At 48.9% G+C, this 16,936-nt stretch overlaps 1 protein-coding gene across 1 annotated transcript; it reads right to left on the bottom strand.

Moving 5' to 3' along the window:
• Positions 1–7,782: 7,782 nt before the first annotated feature.
• On the bottom strand, positions 7,783–12,644 carry LOC109896511 (uncharacterized). Its single transcript, XM_031832506.1, has one exon. It carries the CDS (start codon positions 12,419–12,421, stop codon positions 9,428–9,430), a length of 2,994 nt encoding a protein of 997 aa, XP_031688366.1. The 5' UTR covers positions 12,422–12,644; the 3' UTR covers positions 7,783–9,427.
• Between the last annotated feature and the right edge of the window lie 4,292 nt (positions 12,645–16,936).

Here is a 16,936-nt window from a genome sequence, read left to right as displayed (position 1 = left end):
TCATTTTTAATCTAACTTTGTTTATTTTCTATTTAATTAGCTTTGGAAATGTGTTTCCCATTGCCAATAAAGCCCTTTGAATTGAATTGAAATTGAATGGAAATTGAACTGTCTTGAGAGAGAAAGGGAGACATGTAGAGATGTAAAGTGATGGGGCTTCAGTCTCTGCATGTTGCTGAGGAGCTCTGTCTCTTTTCTCCCTGTCCTACCATTTCGAAGAACAAACCGTTATTAGGCTGATGTGTGTTTGGAGGGAGGCAGAGGAAGAACAGCCTGCCTGGCTGTATTGCCAAGAGTTTCTCCAGACATCTGGTTCTAATATCTCCTCCTGCACTTTCCCCTTCTCCCCCTTCTCCCCTGGCCTTGCCAGTGTTGTTGCCGCTCCTCTCCGGCCTCTCAGTATCCCAGACCACACCTGGCTGAGCTTCAGATCCGACTTCTGACCTCCTGCACTTTCCCCTTCTCCCCCTGGTCCACCCCCCCCCCCCCCCCCCCCCCAGTCAGCCTTGCCAGTGTTGCTGTTGCTCCTCTCCGGCCTCTCAGTATCCCAGACCACACCTGGCTGAGCTTCAGATCCGACTTCTGACCTCATCGCTTTTCTCTTGTCATACGCTGCTGCTTTTTTTCTCCACAAAGTCTTGTGAAAGTTGTCGGGATTTACATCAAACGTAGAGTCTCTGTATGCACAGAGTCTTCGACTTTCTTTCATGGTAGACCGAAGCAGAATAGAATCACCTTCTTAATCACCATCGAGAAGTAATTAGCATTCATACGAAGTGGCATCGAGGCTCTAAATGTGAAGTACTTCTGTTTTTTTTAAGACCACAATATTGTAATTATGATGATAATCAAATACGTGCCAAACCTAAATGTCTCTTGACATTACAATGACTAGGAATAAGACTCACTGTTGGCTACGCATTAGGTTTTCTAGGAAAGAAAGCTGTCCCTCATATTCCACTCCATTATTACGTTCTGAGTCCTACTGTGTGTGAAGCCTCATGTACAGATGTAGGATCTTCATTTGATCACCCTGTTGCATTTCCTGATTTTCCCTTACGAAAAAATTTATCAACCCCTAATTTTCACCCCATTAATTATGATCCACACAATAATTCACATTCCCTGTTGCTGCAGGAATATTTTCCTGCTGTAGCAAACTGGCTCAAATTAAAATCCTACATCTGTAGTGCTTCGTACATGGAAGCAGAGATCCTTAGGGATGATCCTGAGGTGAACACACAAACAGGCATTATCAACTCCGATCTCCCTTTGCATGACATTTAGATAAGCCGAGGAGGATGTTGCCTTGTTAAAACCGTTGGCTGAATCACAGTTAAACCCCTGCCCTCTTACCCTTGGCTTCTTGAGTTGGATCAAAATATCAATGGTGTCTTCAGCTAGAGAGGTAGGGAGTTGGCATTAAAGCACCACCAGAAAGCTTTCATATTAGAGTGAAGAGGGAAGTAAAGAATAGAGTGCCAATATACTGTAGATATACATTCGGCATCTGTGCTTTTCGATAGAAGAAGCAATCCGAGCTTAGGAACGAGAAGAAACCGGAATGAGGCAGTGCAAATGATTACTGGCAAAAACAGTGGTTCTTTTTCAAAGTTTGCCCATTTCCTCAGAACCTTTTCACTGAACTGTCAAGTTATTGACATCTCTACTGTACTTCAAATGGCTCGTAAACACTGCAACTGGATATTTTTTTCATGCAATATTGTTTATTTCCCTCGCGGCCATGTTGATGTGTCATCTGGTCGTCGTTGTAGGAACTATCCAACCAGAACAGTCTCAGAACTGTCCCTCTCACCCCAAGATCCACAGTCAGGGGGGAGGTCCGATTGAGAAACGAGACAAAACATTGGCTGACAGACCAGAGAAACTCCACCATTACCAAAACGCTGTGACCCTGAACATCCGCTCCAGCACTTGTGCAAATAGATACATCTACGATGATGTGATGTGTACCAGATTACAAGGAATGAACAGCGATAGTTATCCTCATGTTTCCCCTTTGTTTTATAAACACAGAGATATTGAGACGACTTGTTAATAGTGTTGTAAAGAAACTGTCTTGCGATTTGGAATGGGGGGGGTTGAGGTTGAGGTTGTTATTTCAATCAAAAACAGACCACCTTCGTGACCTTGAGAAGCAAACGCTAGTCAAGCTCTAGGATCAAACTGCCACTCGATGGCAATCCAACAGGCTTTCGTGTGATCCCTTACAAATAAATATTACCAGACGATACAAGTTGGCAGCACATCTGATGTGTCTGGATGTGTGCTGTAGATGGAAACACAGATAAGCGAATAGAACATTTCGGTGGTTGCAAAATGTAACAATGTTCGTGTGAGGAAGAAGGAGTAGACCAAAGCGCAGCGTGGTACGTGTTCATATTTCCTTTAATTAACTGAACACTAAATACAAAAGAACAAGATAATAAATGAAAACCGAAACAGTCCCGTATGGTGCAAACACTGAAATGGAAAACAACTACCCACAACCCATAGTGGGAAAACAGGCTGCTTAAGTATGGTTCTCAATCAGAGACAATTGCCTCTGATTTGACAGCTGCCTCTGATTGGGAACCATACCAGGCCAAACACCTAGAAATATAACAGACAGAACCAAAACATAGAATGCCCACCCCAACTCACGCCCTGACCAAACTAAAATAGAGACATAAAAAAGGAACTAAGGTCAGGACGTGACACAAAAGGATTAGGGTGCTGATGTCACCCGACCTGGGAAACACAATTTCTCATGTCATGTGGATTCAGAGTGAACGTAAAGCAAACATACAAGACCTTGTCGCATTACACATACTGTATTACATATTCAAATATAACACTGTATGGTCTATTACTGAACAGAATTAAGCACTTTCACTGAGAGAAATTCACTGATCCCTGACACAGCAAATGGTAATTATGTCTGTCAAGAGTGCACTGGTGTGGAATGGCTGAAGGGTACTGTACGCTCAACACTAGAAAGTCAACACTGACTGACAAGCATAGCCCTGAGCAAAAGCTACACTCTGTGTGAATTTGCATGTTCACACACTCTTACAGGAAGTACAAATTCTAAATACAAACAGTGAAAAGAGAAACGTTCACACACATATTCATATGCTCCCATGCTCGTAGACAGGCAGGCAGGCAGGCAGGCAGGCAGGGACACACATACACACAAGCACACTTGTACAGAGAACAATAAACAGATGTGGATGGAGACCGATCCCTTCTGTGAGAAGGGGATGCACATTCCCGTCACCAGTGTTCTGCAGCATTATGTTCCCATTACACACTGTTCTAATTAGCCAACCAATGATAGAGACACATTGAGAATCCCCATGGTAACCAGATCCCCCATTGTCCCTTATATATTCTGTTTACTACTACAGACTATACTAGACCCCCAGTCCAAAGCCCTATTTCCTGTCTTCTTATTCTCCCTCTTCCCTCCCTTCCTCCCTCACATAGTTTAGATCAAATATTTCCTTATTCCATATTTCTCCGCATGTGCTGACAGACCGCCATTACCAAAGAAGCCCTGCTTAGCCCCCGAGGCCACGGCCGAGCATTGATCTGTGAGAAAGATGCTCAAAGTACTGGCATGTCTGTGTGGAGGACTGCACATGGACCAGTCCCAGCCCAGCTTCCTCAGGGTCTATCTGGCAATCGACCAGAAACACAATGTATGTTCAAAGCAAACAGCCAGAAGCCAACTAATCCAGTCAGTAAAACAGCCAGACAGTCAACTACACTAGGAGTCAATCCGCTGGCCTTCCATTTGATTCAACACAATTCCCTTGCGAAGGAGCACGATTTGTAATGACAAGCCATTGATCAGTGGGGGGGTGAGACAGAGCGACACTACCATCGATAATCACTCACTTTTTTCCTAATGACTTCACCCCATCGACCTAACACAACACAAGACAACAGCAACAGAGGTGGATAACATGATGGAAACTGAGCACCACAGTGGCTCTGAAAAGTACTGAGGGAGTCACGGAGAGACAGATCCTCTGTCAGATGTCTTGAGGGGAGGAGGGGGAGGCACACGGGAGAGGAAAATTAGGTTAGGGGGGTTAAGCCCATCTCTGTATCGATTTAGTGTCCTCTTGATGACTACATACCTTTATATTGTTGTCACCAATCTGAGGTAAAGAATGATGTCTATTTTCACTCAATTGTGTGAGGTGAAAATGTGAGCTTGTGTAAGGTAGTAACACAAGCTGTCCGCGGTGATATTAGCGCTTTGTAAAATAATTGAATATGGCTAAATAATGTTGGAGGACAGTGTAAAGTATGTCACTAACTATGTTCGACAACTACATCTAGTTCTCACACATTTAACCATTTAGAGAAAATGCTATCAAACACAATTTAACTGGGCACTGCTCTAGAGCTTCTGTAGTGACTCTGCAGCTGCCTGAACGTTCCCCGTCCCTACTAATACAAACGCCACATATTACATCTGAATTGACTTGCAACGTTTGTTGATTTGACTTAAGAAAATGGAGAGCTGGCCATTCAAGCAGGAGTCTGGTATTATTTGCTGGTGATGGTTGAAAATCGATGGCTTTGATTTGGCTCCCGAGTGGCGCAGCAGTCTAAGACACTGCATCTCAGTGCTAGAGGCGTTACTACAGACCCTGGTTTGATTCCAGGCTGTATCACAACCGGCATTGGTTGGGAGTCCCATAGGGTGAAGCACAATTGGCCCAGCGTCGTCTGGGTTAGGGGTTGGCCAGGGTTGGCCGTCACTGTTAAATATACACATGTTTAACAATAGTCTTCGTATGAGCAGATGCAGACACACAAGTGCAGACACGCTCCTGATTTCTCTCTCATACCTATTTGGCACCAATCCTTCTTTGTGCTCTGTTCAATGCATTTCTGACTTCAACTTTAAGACCTAGGAATGTGTAATGAGGAAAACTGATGCTACAGGTTCTCCCTCAGTCAGAAAATAGTTTCACATTTCAATAACTCAAGGCCAGGGCATTAACAGCATGAATGGGAGTTTTTATTCTTTTTGCAAAGGTTGGGGCTACATTGGCAAGTTTTTAACTTTTTGAACATGGTTGAGGGCATGTGTGTCTGGATTTCACTTCATTTTGGAAGTGGGCGACGCCCTTAAGACGTTTTGACATGAATAACGACCAGTTAGAGACAAGAAAATATAGTAAACTCAACTTGTGTTCCACTGTTCACCGACACTGATCAACGAGGAGGAAGCCTATAGGGAGGAGGTCAGAGACCTGGCAGTGTGGTGTCAGGACAACAACTTCTCCATCAATGTGATCAAGACAAAGAAGATGATTGTGGACAACAGGAAAGGAGGGCTAAGCATGCTGTAGTGGAGCAGGTTGAGAGCTTCAAGTTCCTTGGTGACCACATCACCAACGAACTATCATGGTCCAAACACACCAAGACACACATGAAGAAGGCACGGCAATGCCTATTCCCCCTCAGGAGACTCAAAAGATTCGGCATGGGTCCTCAGATACTCAAAAAGTTCTACAGCTGCACCATCGAGAGCACTGGTTGCATCACTGCCTGGTATGGCAATTGCTCGGCCTCCGACCACAAGGCACTACAGAGGGTAGTACGTACGGCCCAGTACATCACTGGGGCCAAACGTCCTGCCATACAGGACCTCTATACCAGGCAGTGTCAGAGGAAGGCCCTGAAAATTGCCAGACTCCAGCCACCTTAGGCATAGTAGTCATAGACTGTTCTCTCTGCTACCACACGGCAAGCGATACCGGAACGCCAAGTCTAAGTCCAAAAGGATTCTTAACAGCTTCTACCCCCAAGCCATGAGACTCCTGAACAGCTAATCAAACGGCTACCTGGACTATTTGCATTGAACCCCCCCCCCCCCCACACACACACACACACACACACACACACATTTTTTGTCTGCTGCTACTCTCAGTTTATTATCTATGCAAAGTCACTTTACCTCTACCTACTACCTAATGTACATATTACTTCAATTACCTCGACTAACCTGTGCCCCTGCACATTGACTCTGTACTGGTACCACCTGTATATAGCCTTGTTACTGTTATTTTATTGTTGCTCTTTAAGTATTTGTTATTTTTCTAAATATATATATATATATGTATCATTTTTACTTCAGTCAAGTTTATTTTTTTAATATTTTATTTTTTTGGGGGGGTTCTTAAAACTGCATTGTTGGTTAAGGGCTCGTAAAGTAAGCATTTCATTGTAAGGTGAATACCTGATGTATTCGGGGGCATGTGACTAATAAAGTTGGATATGATTTGACTTACGTTCTACTCTACTTTGATGTATGTTACAGTTTAGTGAGAAATACCTTACTCTATCATGTTTCAATAACTCCGTTTCAACGCCAATTTTGTATTCTGATTGTATTCAATTGGTATTCAGCATTACAGACTATCGAATGGAAGTCGCCATCCTGAACTCCAGTGTACACCACTTTCTGTGGTCTATTAAATATTAAACTTGCCGGACAGAGCTCCAACGCACCACTATTCCCCTGATACGCACGTGCTTTTGGAGATGGCCAACTTGCGCAGGTACCCAGGAATATACGTATGGCGAAGCCAACTGTTGCTGACGTCACCGTTTCGCGGTATATAAATCTTGTGCGTCCATCCATGACCAGATGGCCCTTCTATTGCGTCATCAGCTGATTAGGTGATAGATGCGGCAGAACATGGCGGAAGGCAGGCAGAGTAGCTGACCAGATCTGTCCCTATGGGGCTTACATCATCAAGGAGGCGCCCCTTAACACCCCCTAGCAACACAACCCCACTGTGTCTGAGTGGCTAAGCCTGACCCTGAACACACAGAAGGGCCCATGAGCTATCACCTTACAGGGCGTCATCTGACTGCATTCTGTCTGTGGCACAGAAAGGAATAAAGATATTTACAAAAATAAAATCTCTGTAGTCAGTGGCACATCTATCCCCTGTGAGTGATCACCGCCCGGCCTCACAGGCAGGCCTTGGGCTGGCTGCAGATGAATAAATATCTCTGTGATCTCGATGGTCAGTGGCATCAGATAACCTCCGGTTTTAAGAGCAGCATGCCATGAAGCAGGCCTCCAGTGAGAGGTGACCCGGGTGGATCAGAGATTAAACACAGAAGAGACCCCCTTAGAGCTCCACACTGAGCCCCAGTCTGGTTGTGATCAACACATTCCGTTAATATGCAATAAGGAGCCGACCCTGCCAGCTACGATGACACACCACAATACAGCCTGGGTATTGGGGACTGGGGTTGCCTAATAAGATAAGACGAGTATTTTATCATTTATCCTTTGAACTCTACGTTGCTGGGAAAGGGCTCCCAAGTAAGCTTTTCATGCTAAAGTGTAAACCTGTTGTATTTGACACATGAAAAATAAACAATTCCTCGGTATCGGGGACAGGTGTTGCCTAATACAGTGAGATTGTTGTCGGTTAGTTTTAATGAATCCTTTCCCACCCCTGTGGGCTTTGATTGATGGATTCTAAACGTTGTGTTTGTCGCAGAGCTGTGATATTCCTACGTTCACACACCCTCCCGCCTCTCCTGTCAGCATTGAAGGGCGCCTGAAGATGTTTGTTTAAACACCCAATAGGGCCTCTTCGACTTAGTGCTGCTTCCATATACTCTCTGTGCACAAGGAATCAATTTCAAACTGAGGTTTCTGCGTGTCTCCTTAAAACATTCAGGATTACATTATGATGTGATTGGACCATGAACCATTAAATCACAAGACATGAATATCGATAGAACCCTTATCATATCATTTTAATTAACAATTACTTAAAACCTAACGGGTAACAAAAACATTTTAAAAAGCATTTCACAGTCCTTAGATCAGAAGGCACATCTTAGATTGATTCCATTGTCTGTCATTTCTGATAGTCTGTCATTTACAAGTGCAAGCCATCCTTTGAATGGGGACTGCAGTTACTGTCAAAGTTGCTAGAGGGTGCATTGACTTCAAACTGTAAATGTTGGTATTGTCCCATCATGGCTATTAAGGAAGTTCATAGAAAGCTCAGGAAAGGCCTGTGACAAGAGGGAGTGGGGCGTGCTGAACACTTACAGTATGTGACATGGGACTGGGGAGCGATTGAAAGATCACGAGTTCACTGAAAAGGCCAATGGTAAAGTCAATCGGGAGCCTGTGACCCCCCCATTACAGTCCTTGTAGTCTGTATTACAAACACATCTTACATCTGCACTCAAACCTTCACGAGGAGCATGGGTGAGATAGTTCGTTTAATTGGAGTTGAATGGAAGGAACCATCCCCCTTAGACAGACAGACATTCCATGGAATTACTAAGAGTTCTGTGGTCAATATGAAACAAAAGGCACTTCGTTGAATCAGGAATCATGACACTAACACATTGTCTGAAAAAGTCATTGCTACAAACTATACATACACAAAAACAATCAATCAAGCACATATATACACGCGTACTGTATAAAACTAATTGGGTCTGTGGTGTGAAGTGATTTGTTCCGGTACTTAAAAAAGCAGAAGCGTAAAAGTAATATCCGAGTGACTGCTTCTTCTCAACAGCGTCGTGACAGTCAACAGCGTCGTGACAGTCAACAGCGTTGTGACAGTCAACAGCGTCGTGACAGTCAACAGCGTCGTGACAGTCAACAGCGTCGCGACAGTCAACAGCGTCGTGACAGTCAACAGCGTCGTGACAGTCAACAGCGTCATGACAGTCAACAGCGTCATGACAGTCAACAGCGTCATGACATTCATGCTTGTATAGTTTGGTTCAACTGCTCAAATGTCTGCTGTCCTGCAAAGGGGTGTGAATCACAACCGCCTTCATTCACCAACTTCTGAGGTAAATAAGAACCTGCTTCTTTGACAGAAAATTGTAATTTGTGACACCACACTTTGGGGAATGAGCTCAAAACCTGAGCATTTGTTTGAAAGATGCAGACACCCAGATTTCATCGACAACAAAAAAATGCTATAGGCTACAGTATAGTTCTTTGGCTTAGGTTTTCAGATGGCGCTGGTAATACATTAACAGTGTCTACCCACAGCATCTGTAACTATAACCAGATGACGTATTCAACCACAATCCCAATAGATGGTTTCTATTATGACCCTATAGTGCAATCATATAGGAATCATATACCTTGTCCTGTGAGATCTGCGTAAGCAACAATAATGTCAAATCATCCCAAGAAAAGGATCAGTGTTTTTTGTTGTTGTATTGCTTCCTGTTTCTTCTCTTTTCTCTTTCAACCGATATTCCACAGAAACATCCAAGTGTTTCACAGAGTCGCATTCAATAAAACAACCACCCAAGTCCTCTCTTACCTTCTTCATATCCTCTCCTCTTATTTATAAAACCAGTTTATTTATGTACAAGTCTTTCCTCGTTCTGTTTAAACATGTGACTGCATCCCCTTGCTGGGATTGGACGCGCCCTGCTTGTCGTGCGCCCCGGAGATCCAATGGTAGCAGTCGGTGGCGGACTTATTGCGCGGCGTGACAACGCAACGGGTACAGTAGACGATGCCCAGTGCCACCATCACCACGATGAAGATACAAAGGGGCACCAGGAGGCCTACCAGCAGCCAGTTGGCACCATCCTGCTTCTGGATACTCTCATCCTCCTGGGGAGGCTCGCCCTCATCCTCCTGGGGAGGCTCCCTCTCATCCTCCACCCCCACCACGTCCTCCTGGGGCGGCTCCCTCTCATCCTCCACCCCCACCACGTCCTCCTGGGGCGGCACCCTCTCATCCTCCACCCCCACCATGTCCTCCTGGGGCAGCTCCCTCTCATCCTCCACCCCCACCACGTCCTTCTGGAGCGGCCCCCTCTCATCCTCCCCCTCCACCTCCATCACATCCTCCTGGAGCGGCCCCCTCTCATCCTCCCCCTCCATCTCCCCCACGTCCTCCTGGGGCGGCCCCCTCTCATCCTTTCTCTCCCCCTCCACCACGTCCTCCTGGGGCAGCCCCCTCTCATCCTCCCCCTCCACCAAGTCCTCCTGGGGCGGCCCCCTCTCATCCTCCCCCTCCACCACATCCTCCTGGGGCGGCTCCCTCTCATCCTCCCCCTCCATCACGTCCTCCTGGGGCGGCTCCCTCTCATCCTCCCCCTCCACCACGTCCTCCTGGGGCGGCCCCCTCTCATCCTCCCCCTCCACCACGTCCTCCTGGGGAGGCTCCCTCTCATCCTCCACCACGTCCTCCTGGGGTGGCCCCCTCTCATCCTCCCCCTCCACCTCCAACACATCCTCCTGGGGTGGCTCCCTCTCATCCTCCCTCTCCACCACTCCCTGGTTGGGTGTGAGGGGGGTTTGAGGAGCCAGGGGAAAAGGCAGGGAGGGGGTGTGCTGGCCTGGGTCCTGGTCCATCTCTGGGGGGGATGTCACCCACCCATCGTCAATTACCCCCACTTCCTCATTCTCATCAGCTTCATCATAGTTGGATGCGGGGACATACTGGTCAGTGATTGGCTCCTGCCACGTCGTAAGTCCTTGGTCCTGGCTGGTGGGGGTGGAACTGATCCAGAACCAGTTCCAGGCCCCTCCCGAGATAGTGGAGGTGGGGAGGACTGAGGGACTGGTAGTGGTCTCCTCATCCTCCTCAAACCAATACCTGTCAGATGTGGGTGTTGGGGTGGGGATTGTGTCGGATGTGGGGCTGGGAGAGAGACTGAGCGTGGGTTCCAAGTCTGGCTGGACCTTGGCTGGGACATTCCAATTCATGATGTCCCAGCCAGGTGTATACTCCTCCTCTTCTTCCTCCTCCTCCTCCTCTTCCTCCTCCTCAGGCTCTTCCGTGGGGAAGAGAAGGAATGGGTTGTGGTTTAGGACTGGCTCTTCCTGGGGTGCGCTGGTGACCCAGATGATGTCACTTTCCAGCCTGGGAGGGTCTGTGAGCCAGTCCAGGGACTCTTCCTCCTCCAGGGGCCAGTCGGTGTAGGTCTGCTGGGGGTCCCACTTGGAACCAGGTTGGCCGGTGACCCAGGGGTACGAGGGCGTGACTGCGGTGGGTGAGTCCTCTCCTATCTTCCTGCAGGAGAATTGGTCAGAGAGTAGCTCGTAGCCCACCTCGCAGTAACACTCAAAGCCCCCCTCGTAGTTCACACACATCTGCTGACATGTCCCAGGGATCTGACACTCGTCGGTGTCCTGGCAGTGGGAGGGGTCCTCGGGCAGGGGGGAGAAGCCCAGGTGGCAGTGGCAGATGTGGGAGCCAGGCGTGTTCTCGCAGGCGTGCTCACAGGGGTCATCCATGCACTCGTCTACGTCCTCACAGTCGCCCTCCTGGTCCGGCCGGTAGCCCTGGCGGCAGCGGCACTCAAAGGTTCCCGGGGCGTTGACGCACAGCTGCTCGCAGGGACTCTGCAGGCACTCATCTACATCCAGGCAACCACGCTCATCCGGGTCCAGCATGTATCCTTCGGGGCAGGCACAGCGGTAGCCGTCCGACAGCGGAAGGCATTCGAACTCGCAGGGGGCACTGTGGCACGGGTCGACAGCAACACATGTCTGCCCGTCGTCACCGAGCTGAAAGCCGTCCGAGCACTCACAGTAGTAGTGTTCCCTGGCCTCCTGGCAGAAATGCTCGCAGCCTCCGTTGTCCCGATCACACCAGCTCTTCTCTGTGGTGTCGGAGCAGAGGGGCGTCTCCCTGGACCACCCCACAGTGCCATCCTCCCTCAGCACACACAGCACTGACTGCTCCTCCTTGGTGCCCCCCGGGCAGGGCACCGTGGCTACAGATCCAAAGGGCACGTGGGTAAGAAGGCTACTGAGGAGACTGAAGGGGGTACTATAGAGGGCATTGCCGCCCCCCTCGCTCCAAATAGCAGGGCACATGCCCTTGTAGGTGTAGTGGCACAAGTAGCCATCCACAGGCACCGAACACGAGCCATCCAGCCATTTAAAATTATCATGCTGCTCGTGGGCGGCTGTGCCATAGGTCATAACCACACAGCGCGGGGCCGAACAGGTACTGGGTGAGTCGTCCCTCAGCCAGTTGGTGTACTGGGTATCCTGGTCACCCGTAATCCAGGAGAACCCACGGAGAGGGCGAGAGGCGGTACACTGGCGAGGCTGTCTCTGGAGACCAATCCACACCCGGACCTTGGTTCTGAGGCCCCGTAGCTCCACGCTGGAGAAGAGAGCAGCGATAGTGTCAGCCCCCTCTTGGAGTTTGACTGTGGCCAGGTTGCCTCCCTTCTCCTTGCAGCTCCTCCAGGAGTCCAGGAAGGTCTTGCGCTGGAAGTAGACCACGAAGCAGCCGTCCTCGTTGCACAGAGCGTCCCTCTCCTGTAGCTCCTGGCCCCATACAGGGGGACTATAGTAGAGGAGACCCAGTAGTGAGACAACTACAGCAGCAGCACAGTGCACTGGGGAGCCCATTGTTAGTTCACTCTCCACAGCTTACTTTTCAAATCCTCGCTTTTTATTCTTCTTTTTTCTCTTTCTCCTCTTCAACTTTTTTACTATTTGTTTCTTGTTTTTGTTTTTTTCATCCAAACTTTTCTCTCTTCATCTGCACAATACCTCTCCAAACCTCTCTCTCTCCAACTACCTCAGTCTTCCCTGCTAACAGAGTTCTGTGCCGGTGTTGAGTGCTTGCAGATTGTCCCTAGATTTCAGAGAGGGAGTGGAGGGAGGGAGGGAGGGAGGGAGGGAGGGAGGGAGGGAGGGAGGGAGGGAGGGAGGGAGGGAGGGAGGGAGGGAGGGAGGGAGGGAGGGAGGGAGGGAGGGGAATGAGCGAAGGAAAGAGGGAGGGAATTGAACAAAATAATTATGTTTTTGGAAGAGGTGGGGGGTTCTCAATGTGTGTGTGTGTGTGTTTGTGTGTGTGTGTGAGAGAGAGAGAGAGGGGGGGATGCCTGTGAGTGTATCGGGGAAGGCTGGGGGAGGTGCACTGCACTGTGTATATTTATCTTTCTAAGAGTGTGTCGTAAGGTTTTCATAAGTCAGTTTATAGAAATAGCTTGGGACCCAGCCATACCCCCCATGTCCCCCACCCCCCATATCCGCTACCCTCCAACAACACACACACACAGGCACACACACAGACACAGGCACAGACACACACAGGCACACACACCCAGGCACAAACACACACAAACATACACACACAAAAACACACCATCCCACCAGGCCTTCAAGGCAGATATTCAGTTATGACACTTCAAATTGTTTTGGTTTTCTTCAATAATTCCACAAGCAGGAGAATTACCAGACAAAGACCTGTCTGTGTTCCAATAGCCCACCACTCTGTTCCCCTTGGTCTCCTTTCAGTCCATAGCTGAAGCTTTCTCTCTTTTCTTTGGTCCGTCTTCCATATCTCTATTTTATCAGAGAGAACGTGAACACTTTTTGCTTAACGAGCATGTCTGTTAAATGGAAGAAACGAAAGGTTTGAATGGATATCCTCAATGGGTGTCTGTATACCTGAATGATACTTGTGTCTGTTCTTCTTTGTGTGTGTGTGTGTGTGTGTGTGTGTGTGTGTGTGTGTGTGTGTGTGTGTGTGTGTGTGTGTGTGTGCACACCCACATGTAATACATTTTGTAAATACTGCATTCCCCACTCGCTTATCTGTCCTTTGGAATCAAATTAAGATTCCTTTCGCTCATAAAATGTGTCATCCGACACTGATGCTATAGCCTTAAGCAAGAGAGAAGATACCAGCCTAGCTCACATTGCACTTTCAACCATGATAGCAACAATCATTCCACTCACCTTGCTAATAACGCTCATTTTGATATGGAAGCAGAGAAAGTGGCCAGGGCCCTGCACAGGAAAGGGCCTCAGGGTTCTGTAATGAAAACAAGGCATGAGTTAATGGAGACTGTGTTGCCAACCAAACTGGGGGGGGGGGGGGGGGGGGGATTGTGCAGGAGCAGTCTAGGGAGGACTGATACGCCTGGGAAGGAGGTCTCAGTCTGGAAAGGAGGTCTCAGTCTGGAGAGGACGTATCAGTCTGGGGGGGAGGTAGCAGTCTGGGGAGGAGGTATCAGTTTTGGGAGGACTGATACGTCTGGGGAGGAGGTATCAGTATGGGGGGGAGGTATCACTCTACTCAGTCAACAAACAGGTCACTGACCATCTCGAATCCCACCGTACCTTCTCCGCTGTGCAATCTGGTTTCCGAGCCGGTCATGGGTGCACCTCAGCCACACTCAAGGTACTCAACGATATCATAACCGCTCTACTCAGCACAACACTCTACTCAGCAAACTGGATGCAGTCTATCACAGTGCCATCCGTTTTGTCACTAAAGCACCTTATACCACCCACCACTGCGACTTGTATGCTCTAGTCGGCTGGCCCTCGCTACATATTCGTCGCCAGACCCACTGGCTCCAGGTCATCTACAAGTCTATGCTAGGTAAAGCTCCGCCTTATCTCAGCTCACTGGTCACGATGGCAACACCCATCCGTAGCACGCGCTCCAGCAGGTGTATCTCACTGATCATCCCTAAAGCCAACACCTCATTTGGCCGCCTTTCGTTCCAGTACTCTGCTGCCTGTGACTGGAACGAATTGCAAAAATCGCTGAAGTTGGAGACTTTTATCTCCCTCACCAACTTCAAACATCAGCTATCTGAGCAGCTAACCGATCGCTGCAGCTGTACATAGTCTATTGGTAAATAGCCCACCCTTTTCACCTACCTCATCCCCATACTGTTTTTATTTATTTACTTTTCTGCTCTTCTGCACACCAATATCTCTACCTGTACATGACCATCTGATCTTTTATCACTCCAGTGTTAATCTGCAAAATTGTAATTATTTGCCCACCTCCTCATGCCTTTTGCACACATTGTATATAGACCCCCCCTTTGTTTTCTACTGTGTTATTGACTTGTTAATTGTTTACTCCATGTGTAACTCTTTGTTGTATGCTCACACTGCTATGCTTTATCTTGGCCAGGTCGCAGTTGCAAATGAGAACTTGTTCTCAACTAGCCTACCTGGTTAAATAAAGGTGAAATTAAAAAAAATAAAAAAAAATAAAAAAAATCAGTCTGGGGAGGAGGTAATGAGGGTATCAGTCTGGGGAGGAGGTATCAGTCTGGGGAGGAGGTATCAGTCTGGGGAGGAGGTATCAGTCTGGGGAGGAGGTGTCAGTCTGGGGAGGAGGTATCAGTCTGGGGGGGAGGTATCAGTCTGGGGGGGAGGTAGCAGTCTGGGGAGGGGGTATCAGTTTTTGGAGGACTGATACGTCTGGGGAGGAGCTATCAGTCTGGGGGGGAGGTATCAGTCTGGGGGGGAGGTATCAGTCTGGGGAGGAGGTATCAGTCTGGGGGGGAGGTAGCAGTCTGGGGAGGGGGTATCAGTTTTTGGAGGACTGATACGTCTGGGGAGGAGGTATCAGTCTGGGGGGGAGGTATCAGTCTGGGGGGGAGGTATCAGTCTGGGGAGGAGGTATCAGTCTGGGGGGGAGGTATCAGTCTGGGGGGGAGGTATCAGTCTGGGGGGGAGGTATCAGTCTGGGGAGGAGGTGTCAGTCTGGGGAGGAGGTATCAGTCTGGGGGGAGGTATCAGTCTGGGGAGGACATATCAGTCTGGGGAGGAGGTATCAGTCTGGGGGGGAGGTATCAGTCTGGGGAGGACATATCAGTCTGGGGAGGATGTAGCAGTCTGGGGAGGAGGTATCAGTCTGGGGAGAAGGTATCAGTCTGGGGGGGAGGTATCAGTCTGGGGAGGACGTATCAGTCAGCGGGGGAGGTAGCAGTCTGGGGGGAGGTAGCAGTCTGGGAGGACTGATATGTCTGGGGAGGAGGTATCAGTCTGGGGGGGAGGTATCAGTCTGGGGGGGAGGTATCAGTCTGGGGAGGAGGTATCAGTCTAGGGAGGACTGATACGTCTGGGGAGGAGGTATCAGTCTGGGGGGAGGTATCAGTCTGGGGAGGAGGTATCAGTCTGGGTAGGAGGTATCAGTCTGGGTAGGAGGTATCAGTCTGGGGAGGAGGTATCAGTCTGGGGAGGAGGTATCAGTCTGGGGAGGGGGTATCAGTCTGGGGAGGACGTATCAGTCTGGGGAGGACGTATCAGTCTGGGGAGGAGGTATCAGTCTGGGGAGGAGGTATCAGTCTGGGGAGGACGTATCAGTCAGCGGGGGAGGTAGCAGTCTGGGGGGAGGTAACAGTCTGGGGAGGACTGATATGTCTGGGGAGGAGGTATCAGTCTGGGGAGGACGTATCAGTCTGGGGGGAGGTATCAGTCTGGGGAGGAGGTATCAGTCTAGGGAGGACTGATACGTCTGGGGAGGAGGTATCAGTCTGGGGGGAGGTATCAGTCTGGGTATGAGGTATCAGTCTGGGGAGGAGGTATCAGTCTGGGGAGGAGGTATCAGTCTAGGGAGGACTGATACTTCTGGGGAGGAGAAATCAGTCTGGGGAGGAGGTATCAGTCTGGGAAGGAGGTATCAGTCTGGGGAGGAGGTATCAGTCTGGGGAGGATGTAGAAGAGTCACTATGAGCTCATTAAAATAAAATTGACCAAATCTCCCAGCCAAATGGTACACACCAGCTCGTCACCTTTTAGAAAAGGGTATAGGGGGCTAAGAGTCAGGAAAGGCTTCTCTGATGCACCAGACGATAAAACACACACGTGCACACAGCCCTTTGGTTTCCTCCGACATATTGAAATTGCCGTGGGTTGAGGGTTAGGGGGAATGTGGTGTAGGAGCTGGGTCTAGGGCTGTCAGGGTCTCAAAGCCATAAAGGTACACTTCTCTGATGGAACGGAAGACAAAACACACATCTGGGTTCCTCTGAGCCATAGAAAAAGGACCAGGTTTTTGGAGTGAGGTATAGGAGGTGGTAGAGAGTTGTCTAGCCCTACTCCAACACGCGCTGACAGCTTGAGCTGCAGTGCAGTGAAACTCTAACCAAGCAGTGACCTGAGTCC

The sequence above is a fragment of the Oncorhynchus kisutch genome, linkage group LG9 (assembly GCF_002021735.2).
Source record: "Oncorhynchus kisutch isolate 150728-3 linkage group LG9, Okis_V2, whole genome shotgun sequence".
Taxonomy (NCBI): Eukaryota; Metazoa; Chordata; class Actinopteri; order Salmoniformes; family Salmonidae; genus Oncorhynchus; species Oncorhynchus kisutch.
This window is presented reverse-complemented; position numbering and strand designations above follow the sequence as displayed.

Coding starts and splice junctions, on each gene's coding strand:
- LOC109896511 (XM_031832506.1), bottom strand. CDS start 12,421: ATGGGCTCCCCAGTGCACTGTGCTGCTGCTGTAGTTGTCTCACTACTG.